The 20503-nt window shown below is 34.1% G+C and overlaps 4 protein-coding genes across 4 annotated transcripts; 1 reads left to right on the top strand and 3 right to left on the bottom strand.

Annotated features, from left to right (window-relative positions):
- The first annotated feature begins 1988 nt into the window (after nucleotides 1-1988).
- Nucleotides 1989-5476, top strand: LOC133797727 (nudix hydrolase 26, chloroplastic-like). The gene is made up of 6 exons (XM_062235744.1): nucleotides 1989-2424; nucleotides 2543-2593; nucleotides 3353-3445; nucleotides 4016-4110; nucleotides 4982-5096; nucleotides 5192-5476. The coding sequence occupies exons 1-6, from the start codon at nucleotides 2149-2151 to the stop codon at nucleotides 5255-5257; spliced, it is 696 nt and encodes a 231-aa protein (XP_062091728.1). The 5' UTR covers nucleotides 1989-2148; the 3' UTR covers nucleotides 5258-5476.
- A 466-nt stretch (nucleotides 5477-5942) lies between these two features.
- On the bottom strand, nucleotides 5943-8010 carry LOC133797726 (uncharacterized). Its single transcript, XM_062235743.1, has one exon. The coding sequence runs from the start codon at nucleotides 7889-7891 to the stop codon at nucleotides 6410-6412; it is 1482 nt and encodes a 493-aa protein (XP_062091727.1). The 5' UTR covers nucleotides 7892-8010; the 3' UTR covers nucleotides 5943-6409.
- Nucleotides 8011-10636: 2626 nt separating this feature from the next.
- On the bottom strand, nucleotides 10637-12019 carry LOC133795585 (uncharacterized). Its single transcript, XM_062233039.1, has 2 exons — nucleotides 11714-12019; nucleotides 10637-11017 (listed from the first exon to the last, which is right to left on the bottom strand). The coding sequence occupies exons 1-2, from the start codon at nucleotides 12017-12019 to the stop codon at nucleotides 10637-10639; spliced, it is 687 nt and encodes a 228-aa protein (XP_062089023.1).
- Nucleotides 12020-13611: 1592 nt separating this feature from the next.
- LOC133797725 (uricase-2 isozyme 1-like) lies at nucleotides 13612-18859 on the bottom strand. The gene is made up of 8 exons (XM_062235742.1): nucleotides 18550-18859; nucleotides 17987-18079; nucleotides 17568-17643; nucleotides 16372-16481; nucleotides 15987-16078; nucleotides 15664-15837; nucleotides 15493-15583; nucleotides 13612-13903 (listed from the first exon to the last, which is right to left on the bottom strand). Exons 1-8 carry the CDS (start codon nucleotides 18751-18753, stop codon nucleotides 13820-13822), a joined length of 924 nt encoding a protein of 307 aa, XP_062091726.1. The 5' UTR covers nucleotides 18754-18859; the 3' UTR covers nucleotides 13612-13819.
- Nucleotides 18860-20503: the final 1644 nt, after the last annotated feature.

Here is a 20503-nt window from a genome sequence, read left to right as displayed (position 1 = left end):
TAATTTGATTTTTTAAATTATTTTTAAAATATTTAATAATTTTCAACAAATTAGAAATTAACACGTAACCATCAAAGTCAAACTTAACTGAAGCTTAACTGTAGAGACCTTTGACTGCACTAAATATTTAAATGTAGGTAGTTTTGAAGCTAAAATTTTTACATAGAGATTTAAGTGTAACAAGTAAAAGGGAAGTTTCAATTTATATGCTTGATAAAAGTTATAATTACAAAAAAATGCTAGGCATATTAAAATTTTCAAAATAATGCTATTTTTTTGTACTTTACCCAAAATGCCTTTACCATTTCCTCCTCACTTTTCACTCCTCATTTCTCTCTTCCCTCTCTCTCTCTCTCTCTCTCTCTCTCTCTCTCTCTCTCTCTCTCTCTCTCTCTCTCTCTCTCTCTCTTATTTCACTCACTCTCACCTCACACCACCACCACACTAAATATTATATTTCGAACAGATTTGGACATGATTTTTGAGTTTTTTTGGCGATTTTTTTCAAATCTGAAACTCTTAAATCTGCAGAAAATGACCTTGCTCGATGGTGGTTCGATGGTGCTTGATGCCAGCTCGATTAGACCTTCAAAATCATGATTTTTCATGAAAAAATGACTTAGCTTGATGGTGGTTCGATGGTAGCTCGATAGTGGCTCGATGGTGCTCGATGCAATTCTTGCAAGAAAGATAATTTTTCACTCGGGTGTCCGTTTGTGGTGATTTTTTTTATTTTGGATATTTTTTCAAGATCTACACGTTTAACATGTTAATATGCACATTTGTGAAGTGTAACACTTGTAAAAAATACAAAAGTGCAAACATACCTCATGTGCTAAGACATCTTTTGGTATATTTTTAAGTTTTAAACTTCCCAAATGTGCATATGAGCATGTTAAACGTGTAGATCTTGAAAAAATACCCAAAATAAAAAAAAATCACCCCAAACGGACACCCGAGTGAAAAATTATGTCTCTTGCAAGAATTGCATCGAGTATCATCGAGCTACCATCGAACTACCATCGAGCTACCATTGAGCCACCATTGAGCTAAGTCATTTATTCATGAAAATCTTGATCTTGAAGGCCCCAGCAAATGGTTGCTCGATAGTGCTTGATGGGGCCATCAAAATTGAGATTGTTCATGAAAAAATGACTTTGCTCGATGGTGGTTCGATTATGGCTCGATGGTGCTCGATGTGATTCTTGCAAGAGACATAATTTTTCACTCGGGTGTCCTTTTGGGGTGATTTTTTTTTTTGTATTTTTTCAAGATCTACACGTTTAACATGCTCATATGCACATTTGGTAAGTTTAAAACTTAAAAATATACCAAAAGATGTCTTAAACATGAGGTATGTTGGCACTTTTGTATTTTTTACAAGTGTTACACTTCACAAATGTGCATATTAACATGTCAAACATGTAGATCTTGAAAAAATACAAAAAAAAAAAAAAAATCACCCCAAACAGACACCCGAGTGAAAAATTATATCTCTTGCAAGAATTGCATCGAGCACCATCGAGCCACTATCGAGCTACCATCGAGCTAAGTCATTTTTTCATGAAAAATCATGATTTTGAAGGTCCCATCGAGCTGGCATCGAGCACCATCGAACTACCATCGAGCAATGTCGATTTTATTCAGATTTCAGAGTTTCAGATCTAAAAAAAAAATACCAAAAAAACTCAAAAATCATGTCCAAATCTGTTCAAAATACAATATTTAGTGTGGTGGTGGTGTGAGGTGAGAGAAAGTGAAATAAGAGAGAGAGAGAGAGATGGGAAGAGAGAAGAGAGAAATGAAGAGTGAAAAGTGATGAGGAAATTATAAGGACATTTTTGACAAAGTACAAAAAAATAGCATTATTTTAAAAATTTTAATATGTCTAGCATTTTTTTTAATTATATAGCATTTATCAAGAATACAAAGTGAAATTTCTCAAGTAAAAATACATTAGTATTAACGATGCAAATTTCCAAAAATATTTTCACCAAAATTAGTTCATTGATACCATTTTGATTTATTTTGAGTCATTTTTTCCTACAATTAAATGATGCTCGGTTTGTTGGAACATAAAAAATTGAATGGAAATGGAATGAATGAAAGATTGGACATTTCCGATGAAAAGAATGAATGAGTGATTGAATGGGTTTAAGCCGATTGGTCTGTCTGAGTTCGCCACTTCTTCTTCACCGCCACCCCCATCATCATCCTACTTCCTCTTCATCCATTCTTCACCGGCTTCCTTCACCTTTCCTCTGCTACCCTCTTAAATGCCCTATTTTTACACCTTTGCCACTCTTCCCTTCTTCTACTACTACAACCCAATCCTCCTTTTCCTCCTCCTCTTCCGCCATGGAAGCTCCTCCTGAGGGTTACAGAAGAAACGTCGGTATATGTCTCATCAACGATTCCAAAAAGGTCCTATAAATATATTTGCATATCTTTTATTTATGTATACTATATATTGCGCACACACGAATATATATGTGTTTGAGTAGAGTTTGATTTTCTATTTTCCTTTCCATTTTTCTGGCAGATTTTTGCTGCATCGAGGTTAGATGTACCAGATTCATGGCAAATGCCGCAGGTAATTATTTGAATGGATTGCTTGAATAGGAAATTTGCAGCGTTATTGCTTGAATAATTTGGGGTTGGATAATTATGGATAATTTGAGTTCTTGCCCATTTTCTTTTTATCTCTTGTTTCTTTATATGGAAAAACTTTCATAGAAGAAATTAAAAGGAAAAACTTTGTGTAAGTTTTGTTGTAAGTGCGATAGTGATTCTGTAAGAACACATAAATGATTAGCTTACTGTGTCTAAAAGAATTTGATGGGTAGCCATCAGGCTCAAAAGTGACTCCCACTAGATATATGGGGTTTGCTTTTGTTAGTTTACTCCTTCCCAACCATTGTAAGGTGCAAAGGGAGTACAAGTAAAAACAGATAAGAACTTGATGGGTTGACAGTGGAAAGTTGTGAGTTAAAACTTCAATTTAATTATCGTATATGTGCTTTTGGGATTAACTCAAAGCATATCGAAACAATCATGATATGAGTTTGTGCATAAGCAAAGCATAACAACTATGATTGATTTTTTTTGTTTATTATTAAGTGAGATCTAGGACGAAGTGAACTTTTTTCTCCATTCATCTCTTTCTACCTCAAGATAAATAAAACGTGAAATTCATGCTATGTTTTGGAAGAGATGAACGAAAGATTCACATTGTCCAAACTCAAACTTTGAGTTGTTATAACTATCTTTATAATATCTTTGAATCAGTGTTGTATATTTTGCAAGATTTTATGACATTGAATATAATATTTGATTCTCTTGTGTTTTAAAGGGGGGTGTTGATGAGGGTGAGGATCCCAGAAGTGCAGCCATAAGGGAATTACGAGAAGAGACAGGAGTGACTTCTGCAGAAATCCTTGCAGAGGTACGACTTGTTTACTGTTGCGTACATTGCCTTAACGTTCTAGACATCTTCTTTAAGGTTGCATTTTGGTTCAAGACTGAAAAAAGTATCCTGTTTGGTTTTGGAAGCAATATATTTCCCATTTGATTAATTTTAAAACACCAATCTATTTTTATGATGAACATATTTGGTTGTTTGATAAAGAAGTAGAGCGTTGATCATTTTTATGTTCTGTTATTGCATTAAATATTATAGTTACTAAACTCTATGATAAGATTGAGATGAAGATCCAGAGAAAGGCTATATATTATAGATTATATTCACTATTCTTGTATCAAAAAATAAGATTTTTAGCTTAAGATGTGTAAAAATTTAGGATAGGCTTCAGTACTTCCTCTAGGTTTATAAGATAGCATTCTAGACTTTCTCTCTCTCTCTCTCTTTAAAGTTCTTCCTCTCTGTTGTTCATGCATTAGCTTTATATTTAGCTCTCCTCACACTTCCACTAGGAAAATAATCGGGAGTGATGCTCATGCCACCTTGTTAAATGATTAACAACCTTCTTGTTTTTGTACTGGCTATATTATTCAGGTACCTCATTGGTTGACATATGACTTCCCACCAAAAGTCAGGGAAAAACTTAGACATCAGTGGGGAGGAGATTGGAAAGGCCAGGCACAGAAGTGGTTAGTATTAGATTTGAGTTTGTGCAAGTACCATTTTTCATCTATGTAGTTTCGATGCATTGCATGCTTTGTAGGGAGCAGCCAGCACATTGACCTTCATTTATTAGTATTGCTAAGGGATTGGTGTCTAACACCACCCTATATGGCATACCGTCATTGGTGCAATTTAGCATCGGGTCCCACATATTTGAATTTAAACTAGAATATGTGGGATCCGATGCTAAATTGCATCAATGAACATTGCTATTTTAGTTAATTCATTGTTTCAGGACAAAATAAGACCTGTTATAACCAGCTGAGATTTTTGCAAGCATTTGAATTATTGACACACAATGATGTGGTAGTTTAGCTTAACCAATCACATTTATCAAAATTAGAATCCACTGATTTAAAAAGCAGTGCCACAACACTGTGTGTAGTGTTTGAGTGCATATTTTGGGTGCAAATATCATTACTCTATACACCTAAACATTAAAGTGACGTGGTAGTTTAGCCTAACTAATCACATTTATCAAAATTGAGACCTACTGTTTTAAAAAGCATACACTCGTGCTCTTATGCTACAACTGTATGCTCTGGAAATCAAGCCTTTCGTTCTTGCAAAAATAGAAAAAGCTTTCTGGTTCCTAGTCCATTTTATGCCTTTCTCAATTCTCATCGGGATACAAGTGTTGTTTTTCCAATATGCATATGTTATCTATGTTTAAATTAAGGTCATCTTAACTTTAATGTTTGTTATCCTTTCTTTTTATTTGAATAAAAAGAACGAAGGAGATTGTCTGAAAAAAAAAATTGCCGTATCAATTTGAAGAAGAAATAAATGATACTAAACAAGCTCTAATTAATTTTGTTCGCACTGTGGAAAAAAAAGGTTTCTGTTTAAATTAACTGGAAAGGATGAAGAAATCAATCTTTTGGGAGATGGTACTGAGAAAGCTGAGTTTGGTGAGTGGTCATGGTTGCCAGCAGAACAAACAATTGACTTGGTGAGTATACTATATTGTAAGTTCAACAGATTTGTATTTACCCACTTCTTTTATTTTGACTACTTTTTGCTTTTGCTCTCCAACAATCTCTGCAGGTTGTTGATTTTAAGAAGCCTGTTTATAAAGAAGTTCTAGCATTTTTCGCACCATATCTTCAATAACCTCAAAACCTTATATTAACATTGAAACCTAAATTTCTCTTGTAACTTTCGCACATTATGATCGGTTGAAGCCATCTATCTGGATATGTGATGGTGTTCCTCTCTTTTTGCTGTTTTCATATGCCCCGAATGCAATATTTATATATTTGAAAAGGGGTTAAAATTATTATTATAGGGGTCTTATGGAATTATGCCCCATTTTTGGGTTTTGATTCAGTATCTCATCAGCTCATTTATCAACCCAATTATGTTCACCAGTTCATTAATTTGGTCTAACAAATCATCAACCTAATGTATCAACATGGTTGTAATTTTATTAACATGATTTATTAAATTATCTTGGTGCATCAATCTTAAAATAAAGATAATTTACTATATTAAAATGCCAAAATAGGTCAGTTACTCGTATGTTTATATATATAAATGGTTGATTTCAGCCATCAGCAATTATGAAAGTTTAGTTTTGAAAAATGGCTTGTGTAAAATCAATTTGCATCCAAGCTTGTGGAATCACAAATTAAGATGAACTAACCTGTAACTATCAAGGATTTAATAACTACTCACCTGTAGTGAATGTTTCTAGTAACTAGATTTTCATCAAAATTGTAAGTCATATTAGCATAATTAAAGTTGGTTTCGACCTAGTTTGTATTACGACTGCATTTACTTGTAGTTGAAATGCCTTAAAAATGTGAGAAACTTTATGTGATAGCAGAACGAAATTCTCAAAAGTTTTCTTTTATAATTTTACAATTGTCTCATAAAAGCACATGGAAGAATTCAAGAAGGAACTTTCTTTATGGTGTTGACCAACTGGAGAAGTGGCAAGAAGCAAATCTGTGACAGAGGATTTCTTTGCTCACCGGTTTCATTACATTACATTAGGTGACTAATATAAATCCATATAGTTTTACCTCTAAGATCAGAAGTACATAATCACAACAAGGCACGACACGAGCACAGCCAGCTTCTCAGAACTCAGAAGAAAGCTTATGCTGAAGAAGAATAAGCCTTCAACTACTTAAGTCAATACTGCTGAAAAAGGCGGCATTTCATAGAAAGCTTTGGTAAACTCACAGATGGATTGAAAGTACAATTACTTGTGTAGAGCTTCAGTGCCTCACAAATGAAAACATAATAAAAAAAATGAGACTAATCACTGGACTTCTCAAGTATATTTTGTATATGATCAGCAAGGATATTGGCAACAATCTCTGGGGAGAACCTTCTAATCATGTCTTCCCTTGCTTTTCTGCCTCTTGCTTTAGCTTCATCCATGTTGTTCATCACATGCCTCATTAAACCACAAAGCTTACTAACGGAAGGTTCTGCCCAAAGATGCCCTTTAAAAGGCCCCTCTGTTACTTCATTCATTCTATCAAATGCCAATGGATAGCTATTTTCCTCTGTCAAAAACTCAGTTGGCCCTGACCAATTGGTAGCAATTACTGGCAAGGACATTGCCATGGCTTCCACAATGGGTCTTCCCCACCCTTCTCCTCTTGATGGAAGAACAAAGGCATCAGCTGCCTTGTAGAGCCGAGGCAAATCAGTTTGAGCTATGTGGCTATCAATAACATATACTGGAGCCCAACCAGTAGCTGGTTTTTCTATATTAGAGTCCTCAACAAAGTCCACTATCTTATTCCCAAAATCTCCATCAGAGTGATATGGATTTGTTAAAAGATACAAACTAACACCATCAACACCAGAGAATTCCTCCAAATACGACTTCAACAACACGTCCCATCCTTTTCTATACTCCCACTTAAAGATACTCAAAAACACAAACTTCGAATTCAAATTAGGGGTTCTTGTTCCTAAAACCAAACGTCCTGTAGAATCTAGATTTAAAGGCTTATACGCAAGTGGATCAAAGAACTTTACATCAATAGGCTGAACAATCTTCACAACTTTAGATGGGTCAACCCCGCTTTCTATGAATGTTGATACATGAAATTCGGTAGGCACCCAAACATAATCCATTTTATTACATCTCTTGACGTGTTCAGCGTTCACCCTATCAGTCTCAAACATGGTCCTACCGATCACAGCCTTGAAATTTTGGTAAGCACCTGGTGGGCATGGCATAGTTTCAAACAGTGGAGGGTCCCAGGCACCAGGCTCACTGTGACAAATCACAACAGTTTTACTCATAGTACATTCAGTCTTGTGAAGCTCAATTGCCAAGTTCTTGGTAGTAACTGGCAAACCTTCCCAAAAATCCAAGGATTCTAGATCACCATGATGCTCAATGGCCATTCTAAAAAGTGGGCTTTTCACATTTTCATGAAGGGCCAAAATATATGACCAACCTTCTGAACTGTACCCACCACCTGAAAGGAAAGGCGCCATCCATAGGACACAGTAGAGAGGCTTAGAAATAGGTTTTGGAATTTGGGTATTTCTGGGCTTTTTAGTTCGAACCAGAAACTCCAGAAAAGTTTGGAAAGGACTGGAGTGTGATGAGAATTTATGTCTCAGGAGTTGGATATTGTAGTAGTCGGTTTTGGTAAAAGTGAAGGAGATTGCTACGAAGAGTATGAGGATTGGGACCACAAGATAGGTCTTTGAAATAGGATTTTGATTTCGCTCCGGCCAGTTAACGGGTTGCAGGTTCTCTTGCGAATCCATGGCGACAGCAGAGAGGGCCTAGGGGGCCAGAGGGACGAGGGTGGGAGAGACGAGAGAGAGACTCTTTTCTGCTCATTTCATTTTTTTAGTTGGTTTATACATTACGGAAAAAAGCCGTAAATGCCTCTATGATTATTTCCTTTAAAAAAAAAAAACCAAGAATAGTTATAAATACGGCTGGCAATTCGTGTTTTGTAGAAGTATTATAATAAACAAGAGGAGTGCTAAGTAAAATCTTTATTACACTTTATTTTATACTCATTTATTATACTTTCCTTCGTTCATATGACATGGGATATTATTTAATTTTTTATATTATAATATTTTTTCAGATTATTAGTAGAATTTATGTGTCATTCATTGTAAGTGTACACACGGGTCGAATTTTTTTGTTTCAGATTTGGGGTTTATGAGTTTTAGGTGGAGAAAATTGATACCGAATCCAATCCGATTTTTTTGGGTTTTTTTTCAAATTCAGGTTGTCGGGTTTTGGGTTGGGCCGAAAATGGGTCTTGGTACAATTTTTTTCAAAAATACAATTTTTAACACTTTTTTAATTTTTAAAGTTTGTTGTTAGTCTAAATGTAAATTTTTGGAGCATTAAGTTACTAAATTATTATGTTAATTAAAAAAGACTAAAGAATTAATTATTATAATTATTGTTATTTCATTTTCACCTTATTTATTATAGTAATAATAATTTAGACATATAGTACCTCTTTCTCGGGAAAAACCAAATAGAAAGCAACCTATTTTTTATTATTCATTATTCGCAAATGGCAATGGCATGGCTTTCTTCACATACACTAACACTATGTGAACCCTCTTCCAACCCCAACTCCTCTACCCATTTAGAGAGAGAGAGAAGTGAAGGAGAGATAGAGAGTAGAATCAGTGGAGAGGGGTCGGTGATTCGGTGGCTGCTGCCGTGTGGTGCGGAGGTTTGACACCGAGGGGTGCAGCTGCAGAGGGCTGATGCCGAGGGCTGGGCTTGAGCTTCGGTAAGCAGAGCTGTAAAGGGGTGCGACAGGGGGCTGGGCTTGGGCGGCGGAGGGCGCTATGGTGCTGGTGGGCTGGAGCTGCGGCAGAGGGCTGGGCTTGGGTGGGTCGGGCAGGCAAGGCAGGGGCAACCGAGGTCCGAGAGAAAGTGTCGGGGGGGGGGGGGGGGGGGTGGTTGCTGTGAGCTTGCTTAGGTGACCTTAGGGTTTTTTTTTGTTTTTGTTTTTGTTTTGAAGATGAGAGAATTTTTTTTTTTTTTTTAAATTGTACTTTATTACGGGTTTTGGGTCTAAACCCGAACCCGAGATACTCTAAATGCAAAACCCGAACCCGAGATACTCTAAATGCAAAACCCGAACCCGACCCGAGAGGGTTCAGGCCCGGATTTAACCCAAATCCGACAGGTTTTGTCAAAAAATGAGTTTTCGGGTTGCGGGTCGGGCTGGTTTGCAGGTTTTGCGGGTCAAATGTTCACCCCTAATTCATTGGTTTAAGAGAGTACAAAAGATAGTGTAGAATAAAGTGTATTTAACATTTCTCTGATAAGCAAATGCTAAATCTAATCCCAACTTATTTATTAATTGTGTCAAAAATTAAAACTCAAAACTCGACATTCTTCTAAGAGCAACTCTAATAGTGTCTACCCCATTGGTTGTCCAAAATGTCCACATCATCTTAAAATATAATTTTTTAATTTCTCCTTCATCCACATCAATTTTGGCAACATTTTCCATACAAATACTTCAATACTAAGCCACTCCAAAAATATAATTGTTTATTTTCTCTCTCATCTACATCAATTTTGGCAACCTTTTTTATACAAATACTCCAATGCTAAGCCACTCCAAAAGTTATCAACTATGGTCCCACATATTATTATTTAATATATTATTTTGTAATTATAAATATTGTCACACTAAATTTTTTAAATTCATATATTAATATAAATAAATATTACATGAAATTTAAGTTAGAAGAAATTTAAAAGTAGCACATAAAATGACATAATCATAATAATCATTCTAAAATAAAAAAAAAAAATGCTAATTAGAATGATTTCTAAATTTTGACCATATGTGCTCCACCCAAGTACGCCTAAATGTTGCGATGAATGTTTATGTCACGAATTTAAGCATTTCTTTGAAGCATTGTTGGGAAGTTAGAAATAGGTCTATAAAATACTTCAACCGTTGGGGTGTCGGCGGGACCTTCCTCTTAATTAAAATCAAACAAACTATCATATGCATCTCTTTTATCCTCGATAATAATATTGTGCAATATGATGCATGCACACATAATATCTTTAAGAACATCTCTTTGTAAAAAAAGTGTTGGTCCTTGTATATAGCAAAAACGAGATTGACGTACTCTGAATGCTTGCTCAACATCTTTGCGTACCGCTTCTTGGCATTGAGCAAATAATTTTCTTTCCTCTCCTTGAGGCAGTGAGATAGTTTTAACAAATGTGCCGCACTCTGGATAGATACCATCTGCTAGATAGTACCCCTTGTTGTATTGTGTGTCATTTATCATAAACTCAACCCTTGTAGTTTGCCCTTGTAAGATGTCAGTGAATAACGATGATTGATTTAACACGTAAAGATCATTATTGGATCCCAAAACACCAAAAAATGCATGGCATATCTAAAGATCTTGTGACTCAACTGCTTCGAGCATGATTGTTGGTCTACCGTGATCACCTCACGTGAATTGGCCTTTCCATGCAATTGGGCATTTTTTCCATTCCTAGTGCATACAATCAATGCTTCCCAACATGCCTGGAAAACCACTCACCTCCCCCATTTGAAGTAAGTGACGAATGTCCCCGACATTAGGTCGTCTCAAATATTCAGTTCCAAAAATCTCATTCACTCCCCGAAAGAAATTGACTAGGCATTTAATAGCAGTGGTTTCACCAATTTGAACATACTCATCAACGTAATTGACAAGCGCTCCTCCATATGCCAACATTCGCATAGAAACGATGCACTTCTGTAATGGCGAAAGCCCCCTTCTACCGACTGCATCAAACCTTATCTGGAAATACTCCGAATGATTTTCTAGAACTTGCACTATGCATAGGAATACGTGTCTACGCATTCTAAATCTTCTTCGAAAATTGATATTCTGTATACACGGGTTCATCAGAAAAGTAGTCATCGAACAAACGTTGGCGTCCTTCTACATGACCTCTACCAATGTGGGCTCTCTTTCTTCCTCACCTTGTTGAGCTACCCCATCCATGAAATTTGTGATACATTGATCATCATACTCGTCACTACACTCTCCTATTATGATAATTGTCTAGACTCATATTGTCATACAAATTCAGAGAATTTGGTGATTCCATTGTCAAACTTAGAGTAGATAATATTTGGGAATGAAAGATGAATGAGAGAGTAAAATGAAGGTTGGAATGGAGATTTAAGTAAAAGGAAGATTGAAATTTGGTATTTATAGTCGTTGAGTAAAATATAGCCGTTAAAAGATAGGTGCTAAAAATAGCCTTTATTCACTCACTAAATAATAAAGGATAATTTTTTTTAAAAATTACATAATAATGAGATTGCTAAAAACATAGCAATCACAACTTCAGGATATTAGTCTTAATATAAGTACACAAGTTTTCATGATCTTTCTTTTGCTCAGGAGTCATATGTGATGTGTCTATGATGAGATAATCCATATATTTTGAAATTATTTTATCTTTAGCCTCTTTCTCCCTTATCACCGCCAATTTCTCCAATGCAAATGTTTTCCGTTCATTAATCTCTATAAATGTAGTATGTGTGTCTTTTTTTCCTTCCATTTTCACTTTGCTACCTTTTGGCCAGTAGGGCGCACGTCACGCACTTCATCATCACTGATGTCTAAATTAGAAGATGAAGTATATGCCCCTGATTCTGACACCTTTGTTCTCTTACCACCTTTTGGTTGGTACATTGTATTCCATTTCAGCTCATCCTTTAGCAATCTCCAACAGTCTATAAGCAAAAAATTTGAGTTGTTATTTTCAGATTTGTACAATTGATGTGCATTCTCAAGAATTTGCTTACCAGAACAACCACTGTGATGTGCTTGTTGTACTCGTTTATAACACCCATTGAAACGCGCCACCTTTTGATTCATCTTATTCTAATGGTTTTGGCATTGCATTCCAGGTTTTTCTTGCTCACCTTTTTGGTTGGTGTTGTAGTATTATGCGTTTCGAGCTCATAAATGTGTAGAAGTTTGGTCATTCTCCACGATGGCATCCTTAGATGTATTAAGCCGTCCACTTAAATTTTCCAACCATTCAACACCATGTTCAGGTTGGGTTTCAGAGACAGATGTCGATGATGTTTCACGATTCAAATCAATACTAGACATTTCCATACTTTGCCTATAATTTCTTGAAACCATTTCGCGTTGGTGTAGGGAATGCATATGAAAGACATATGGTAGTGAATTTGCTGGTGTGAAGAATGAAGCTTGTTGGGGCGTCTCAAAAGAGCCAAAATTTTGGAAAGGGTAAGAGGACATGAGATAATTTTGAGAATTTGGAAAATTTTGGTTAAATTGAGAATATTGAAAATTTGGATTTTGGGGATTAGTAGAGGGAGAATTTTGAAAATTTTGAATGAATTGATAATATTGAAAATTTTGGATTTTGGGGGTTGGTATGGGGAGAATTTGATGAATTTTGAAAAACTTGAGAATATTGAAAATTTGGATTTTGAGAGTTGGTGTGTGGAGAATTTTGGGAATCCATTGGTAAGAAAATAAAATTTGTGAAAGACAATTTTGAAGAAGAAGGAATGAATGGTGTGAAAATTAAATAAAGTTGATGAATATTTATAGAAGAAAGTAAATTAAATAAATAGTTTGAAAAAAAAAAACATTGCAACGGTAAAAAAATATGACTGTTATGTTATATATAAATATATATGTACAATTAAAAAAAATAAAAAAATAAAAAGAAAAGCATCGTTGCCTGACATAGGCAACGATGCTAACGGTGCTGATGCTTTAATATTAATATTGTATATAGACTCTTCAGTGACAACGCTACATTGCCTGTCAGAGTATGGTCAAAAAACCATCTTAAAAGCAACTGTATTGGAGTTGCTCTAAATAGGTTAACTCGCTATGACGTTATAAAATAATCACATTTAATTTGATATTTGTAGAGTATGGTTTATAACATCATGTTTAATAAACAAGTTCAAATATGTTATTTCAACTCATATATCAGCTCTTTAGATGAATAAATTTTCATAAAACCTATGTAATATTCAAATCAAAATATAAGTAAGTATATACCATAATTAATTTATACGTAGCCATATTCATATATTTATATATATACTAATTATATATGCCATAATTTGTACTTGGGTCAATTTCAGGTTTAGCATATTTTATATGATTTTGAGTTATCGTGTCTTGCCATCTTCAGGGATAAAACTGTCCTTTAAACTAACTAGTTAAAGTTTATTTCTTGACCCATACAGTTAGTTATCCGAATCACGGAAAAATATTCAACCTCATTTCATTTCATTATTACTTCTCTCTTGATATAATTTATTGCTACCAAACTATAATTGGTTGCAACTGTATTTATTCGGCACTGGTAATTAATTTAAACGAATTATTTATTAATTTGGCAATCCTTCCAAAGCAGAGATCTTTCATTAGTCAAATACCAAAACTCACACCTTTCAAAAAAAAAAAACACGAAGTGGCAATTCAAACATGTAACTATAAGTTCATGTATAACTTATCCAGAAACATAATTCAGATTTATTAAAGCTGTATTTATGATTCCTTATTTATAACTACAGTGATCATACTTACATTTTGGCATCAACAGTTATAAAGAAAATGAAAATTTCAGTTTTCAGAAGTGAGGATGAACGAGTGTGTACTCCAGCAGACCAGGGCAAAGCACTACAGTTTGGACCAGTAGCGGCTAAGGCTCGCTTCAATTGATCCATGCGGTTCATCGGTTGGTAAGTAAACATCGTCTTCAAACTGCACAAAACAAACCGTGAATCAATCAAATCATTCATGAAAAACTTTAGTGTCACTTCGATCACCATAGATTAAGCTCAATACGATATGCAAGATATGATCACACTAGTTATGCTCTTCCCTAATACCAAACAATCTGATTTTTATGCATTGTTGAAAATTAATAACCCAATCTAACCGACATGACTTATTACAAATTAAAGATTTCTCTATTCTTTACAAGAGAAATTGAAAGTCAAGGACCTAAAATGCTAGAGCATTATCATTTCATTTTGTTAACTTGATCAAATTTCTACGCAACCTTAATTCTTAAATTAAGCTTAAGAAATATATATTGCAAAAATGTTCAATAATTTCTCTTGTGAGCTTCTTCCAACTTCTCTCCTCTTGACTTAAAAAATAATAATAAAAGAATTATAATGCTACGCCTCGTTTTGTTCTGCACTGCTGATTAAGCGAATTAATTGTATTCTCAATGCCTAAAACCACCTTAGGGGCTAAGTCAACTTAGGCTTCCGTTGGGAAATAGCATTAATATGCAGATTAGAAAAAATCACAACACTTTTATTATTATTATTAAAGAGTAATATAAGCTTAGAACACTTCGAACAAAATGACTCTCTTAAGACACTCTTGTGAACTCACACTTGGACTATTTTCTCTCTTACTTTAGGCACATACTATGCTTCTATTTATAGGCAACCAATGAGTCATCTAAAACTTTCTAGAATTTTCTAACCTTCTAAGTAATTAACTATTCTCTACTATTTTCTAAATAATTCTATAACTATTTATACATTGTCTAATTAGTTCTAAGACTCTTCTAGAACTTTCTATAATGTTCTAGGTTTCTCCTAGTACTTTCTAGAACATTCTAGAATTGCTAATGACTTTTAAGTTTCTTCCAGAACTTTCTAGAATATTCTATGTTCTTCCTAGTACATTATAGAAATTTAGAGCATTCTAGATACGGTAATGACTTCTAACGTAATAGGGTAGTAGGGATTGTGGGTTATATTTTGTAATAAAAGAATAATAAAGGGGTATGTGGTTATGGGAGGTGTAAGAGCCCATATTGAGTATATTTAAATAGGGCTGTGGAGATGGGGAGGACATCCATTGTATGAATATGAGATTAGGAGCAGTAGCTCTTTGGGGAGAGTGGTGGTCTCTCGAATACCACTGGGTTTATTAGTTATACTATGCTATTTATGTGTTCATTGTTCTTGTGTGTGAATCTATTTGGGACCTAACAGTGGTATTAGAGCATTATCAGAGCATTGATCTTGGCCATGGTAGAACAAGTTTTGGAAACTCGCAGCAAACAACCCCAGACAAAGGAGGAATCGTTTTAGACATGGAGCCAACAACTTGATAAAATCAATCTGAATATGACTCGAATTCTTGATAAATTGGATATGCTAGATTCTTTTCATTCTAAACTGGATAAAATTGGATATCCTCATAAAAGGTTCAATTATTGAGTAAATCTTTATGGAAAATTGCATAGATGATCTCCATATACAGTTATCTAAGTACATTATTCTTCCTCTCTCGCAGATATTATAAGCAATAAAAAAGAAGTCTACCTTCACTATACTGTTATTCTTGTTCGACAGGTTAACAGGTAAGAAATGAAGATTTGGCATTTTGAGTTGCACAGACGATACGTCAGGAATCCTGAAAACACAAACATTGAGAAGTTAATATAAAGCTGCCATATGTTAAAGAAGCACCCTGTAAGTGCCAGAATAGGTGACCTGTTAAGAACAGTCTTTGCCATCTGAAAAAGAGTGCTCTGAACAGACGGGCTATAGACTCCCTCTTTTGGAGGACCAAAAAAAGTGTCTGTCAATACTTTTTTCACGTCCAAATATCTCTCAGTAAAGTAGTTTAGATTCTGAGGAATGCTGGAAACAGATTCATAAGAGTACCTGCATAAAGTGTATCACATAAATCATAGCTCTCAATCCTATAGAACCAAGATATACATCAAGAATTTTACACAAGACACCATAGAACCAAATACATTAGTTTTTCATTAATAAGTCACTTAATCAACACATGAGGATAACATTCATACCTCCACGTTCCAGTTACCTCTGTTGCCAGAATCCTTTCTCGTGTTTCAGGAAGAACTGTGTATTTATCCCTGATGAATCCCTCAAAACCAGACTGCTCATAAAAATAAATAATCATATAAAGGTAAAAAAAAAAATATTGAAGTAATCAGCATATAAATTAGTGCATCAAATGATAAAATGATCGTGTACTTTTGCATATTTCCAAATTATATATCCAGACTCCATTGAAACATTTTACTTGCAAATTTTCTATACTCAATTTGGTGAATGAGCAGTTGAGCACTGGATAATCTTTTATGTTCAATTATTTACTGTACATGGTAGAAATCATACTCGAGAAAAGGATGATGGAGGCTTAAATTCTTATTTTGGATACAAACATACCTTTGTTGTCTTAAGTACAGCCAAACCTTCAACTCCAGATGTCAACTTTAGCATGCCAGACTTCTGCACTACTACCTCTGTTGTATGCCTCTCAGACCCAAGTTTAAAGCCTTTAAAACAGGATAATAAGCAAAATTAATATGAGATTTTAAATTAATAATTTATAAGGAAATAAGATGTGAGAACATGACATAGGCATATAGTAACAACTCTTTTTGTTTGTAACTGATTAATCTACAAGTTGAACTAATTTTTCAGTTAACAAAGAAAAAGTTTCTATGGTTAAATTTGGTTATTACTATTTTACTTCTTTTGAATGAATACAGTTAAATGCACCCATAAGCACATCTGTGAGCTGAAAAGCCATTTCCCTCTTTTTCATAATAATGAAACTAGCTTAATAGCTCCAATTTAGAGAAGGAGGGAGCTAAAAACATTTGAAGGAAGGTCATAATAGCCTGATCTTTGTATTAAAGAAAGTAGCAAGTTTACTCATTAGATTATTAATATAATATGATAAGCTGGGATTGCAACAATAGAGAAGTCTTGCATTGAATGAATAGAGTGGGAAAGACAGGTCTAAAAATGTTTGCATTAGCAAGAGGAAGGATGGCCCCACCCTGCAGCAAAGGTGCATGTACAAACTACCGATTCCTTGGTGTAATACCTATCTCATTGTTGCCCTTTTCTCCACAATCTAATCCACCATAGAAATTAAAATAGTTCTAAATGAATCACTATGGCCAACTTGGCTCTAATCTTGTCCAATCACATGCAATGTAAACAGTTAAGTTAAACCCCAAATCTAAACTTTATCTAGTCCTCTCCCACTCTAATCTTAAAGAAAATAAGGCCCCAATTTTCACTTCCTTCAAAAAAAACTTAAGACTACAAAACTTCTTCACATAGCTAAAAAAGTGTTGACACTTCTGTCTCAGGTCAAAAGCCAAGTCAGCTGAAAAAACGAGGGATTCTTTGTACCTATCACAGGACAGACCCTAGGCTTCATAATGAAACAAAGTAGTGAAGACTTAATTGATGCAAGGATAAAATCCGATGCAAACTGATTTTATTACCAAACGAAGTGATAAACAAGCAACCCAGCAAAGAATTCTCTATCACATAAGAAATTCATCACATGTTACGGCATATACATTTTTTTCCACACCTCGTCAATAAAAGACCGCAAAACTAACCATGTTCATGGGGTTGACCATCTACAGAGATACGCTCCCAAGGCTTTTCAACTATCTTAACGATGGCAGCATGTACCTGTAAAATATTTACAACTATAAGACTTTAAAACCAACTGAAAATAATAATAATAATAATCACTTCCACATTAGATCCTAAAGATAAATAAAATAACTTTTTTTTTTTGGGTTTCTTCAATCTCAATGGCATAGACTGCCATCAACATTTGAAACATGACTAAAAACAGGTGCAAGAATCTGCCAAAAATAAAATCAACTAACATCTTTTGGACGATCCTATGTATACTAATACAACAAGCATTCTTGTCCTGTTCCATAACACAGTGCAAAAATCAAAAGAATAGCATTAACTTTAAATACTATACTCCATTCAGTTGCATATATGAAAAACTATTCTTCACCTGCTGGTAATATGATGTGAAGTGTTTGCCCAGTTCAATTGCAAAGTTCTCCACTGAAAGTTGCTCTGTGCATTCCTTAGCTTTTGCATACACCTGTATAGCAGCAACTCAGATATCCTTGAAAATGTAAGTGAAGAGGAAATACTCTACTGCTATAAAAGATAATGTTTATTTCTTAGTAAGAAGATTCACTCATATTTTTGTTTTTCCGCAAAATACCAGTGCTATCCACATATCTATCAGTATGTGAATTAAGAAATTTAATTTGAATCGAAACAATAATGCCTTAGCTGCTAGACACTTCAATCTCTATTGATTACATATTGGCCCACACACAGAATTTCAAACACAATAATTTGATTCTATTCAAAGACAAAATTGTGAACCAGGTTGCCGAAAATCTAACTTTTATTGATATTTTACAAGTAACAGCGAATTCCTTGATGCACTTGAATCAGGGAGTCAAATTGAAGTCAAATATATTGATTCACTTTTTTATTTTAACATTCTTGGCAACCAAACAGATTAGGATTAGGAAATGAGAGAGAGAGAGAGATCCGTACGGTGTTCTTCATGGTATCAGTGGCGACGATATCGGAATTGTCGTCGTGAACATAGGAAGCGGCGCAATTGGAGAGGAGGCTGATGCTGACGTTCCATTCGACGATGGATTGGCGTCCGTCTACGTTCCTCCAAACTCTGGCGACTCTGACCCTGGCTTTGCCGTGCCTCTGCTCGAAGTTGAAGCCGTCAATCTGGTTGGCCATGGCTGGGGGTGGTGCTCTGCTCACCGACCGAAGCAGCTAGGACTAGAATTAGTAGAACAAATGTATCGTTACTCTGCTCTGTCTTTTATGTATGTATTATGATATTTTTCAAGTTGTGATATTTTTTAGCATTGCTACATGTATTATATAGTGCCAAATACCACCTAAAAATATGTGGAGTTCTATAAGTGATTTTTGTTTTTTTTTGCCAAAATTGTTTTTTATCATTTACTCAGTCTTTTCAAATCATAATATTTAAGTGCTAAATACTATTTTTTTTAAAATACATAAAAAAATATAAAATAAATGGTGATTCATTTTTAAAATATTTATACTTAATTTATGATAATAATAAATATGACATGAGAAAAAAAAATTTATAGTATTTTAAAAAATAGAATAAATTACATTTTTGTCCCTCAAATTATAACTACTATATGATCGTACTCTCGAATGATTCGTGTTGTTAAAAATTTCCTCCGAACAATATACATTACTGAAATATGAGAATTTTTTTTAGATTTTGTCCTAGGTGGCTAACAGATTGATGATGTGACATTTTATCTCTTGATATGACACTGTCATATGTAGAATAATTAACAATTTACTCCCGAACTTTGACCGTTACCAAATTGTATCTTTTTTATTAAAAAAATTAATTTTTAAATTCATAATAAATTAAAAACTTGAGTATTTTAAATTGTGTTAGTAACAATTGAAAAATATTACATATATGTATATATATATAGATACAGGGAGCTTTTTAGGTAGAGGCATCAATTTTGTCCGCATTTTTTATTTTTGGTATTTGGAGAAATTATAATTCAATTTTTTCAAAATAGATATAATAGTAATCCTACTAATTTTTTAAAAATTCTTAATAATTTACAGTATCGAAATCAGAGTTCAAATAGTCTATTTTCTACGCATATAAAAAAAATTAAGCACACTTGCAACTAACGGTTTAAATTTTGATTTCAGCATCGTAAATTATTCAGAATTTTCTAAAAATTAGCATAATGTCTATTACAACTATAATGTATGTCATCATGCAAAAAAAATTGAATAATAATTTTTTTAAATACCAAAAATAAAAAATAAAAAATAACTCTATGATAAGAGCAAAAATGATGTCCTACCTAATAAAGTGGATTCGTGAGTATTTTAAACACCCTTCTTTGTGTCACACGAGTCCTCGATCAAGACGACACCACTGCGAATACGGTGTCATAATTCTTAGTTTATTCGTTGAATAATTATTAAATATGAAGAATACTGTGTGCTGCTGAACACTAGGGGAGGGCCATAAGTTGATAGGAATAATATATATATCTGGTTTCAAATCGTAAGCATGTGACTATGCAATCCTTTTTAAGCTTGTAAACTACCACGTTTGATTGATATATAATATTATAAATGCACAATTATCACTATTGAATTGGTCAATTAAATAAAAATATATCCATGATTTTGCTTGGATCAAATCAAGACCCTGCTTTATCTCGAAGAATTTGATACATGTGATAATTTTTCATCAAATATTATGTGTCAGTAATTTTTTTTCTTCATACAGTACATGTACTTAGCATTGTATTTTTAATGAAAATTCCTTCTCATCCAGCCACCGCTCATCCACGTGGATTGGAAATCACCCCATTATTGAAATGTCAAACAATTATTGGTGTTGAATATGACATTAATTAGTTGAAAATACTAAATTTATCATATTGACCGCTTTATCATTAAACAT

This window comes from Humulus lupulus, chromosome 8 (genome assembly GCF_963169125.1).
Source record: "Humulus lupulus chromosome 8, drHumLupu1.1, whole genome shotgun sequence".
Classification (NCBI taxonomy): Eukaryota; Viridiplantae; Streptophyta; class Magnoliopsida; order Rosales; family Cannabaceae; genus Humulus; species Humulus lupulus.
The sequence above is the reverse complement of the archived record's forward strand: the minus strand, read 5'-3'. Positions and strand labels throughout refer to the sequence as shown.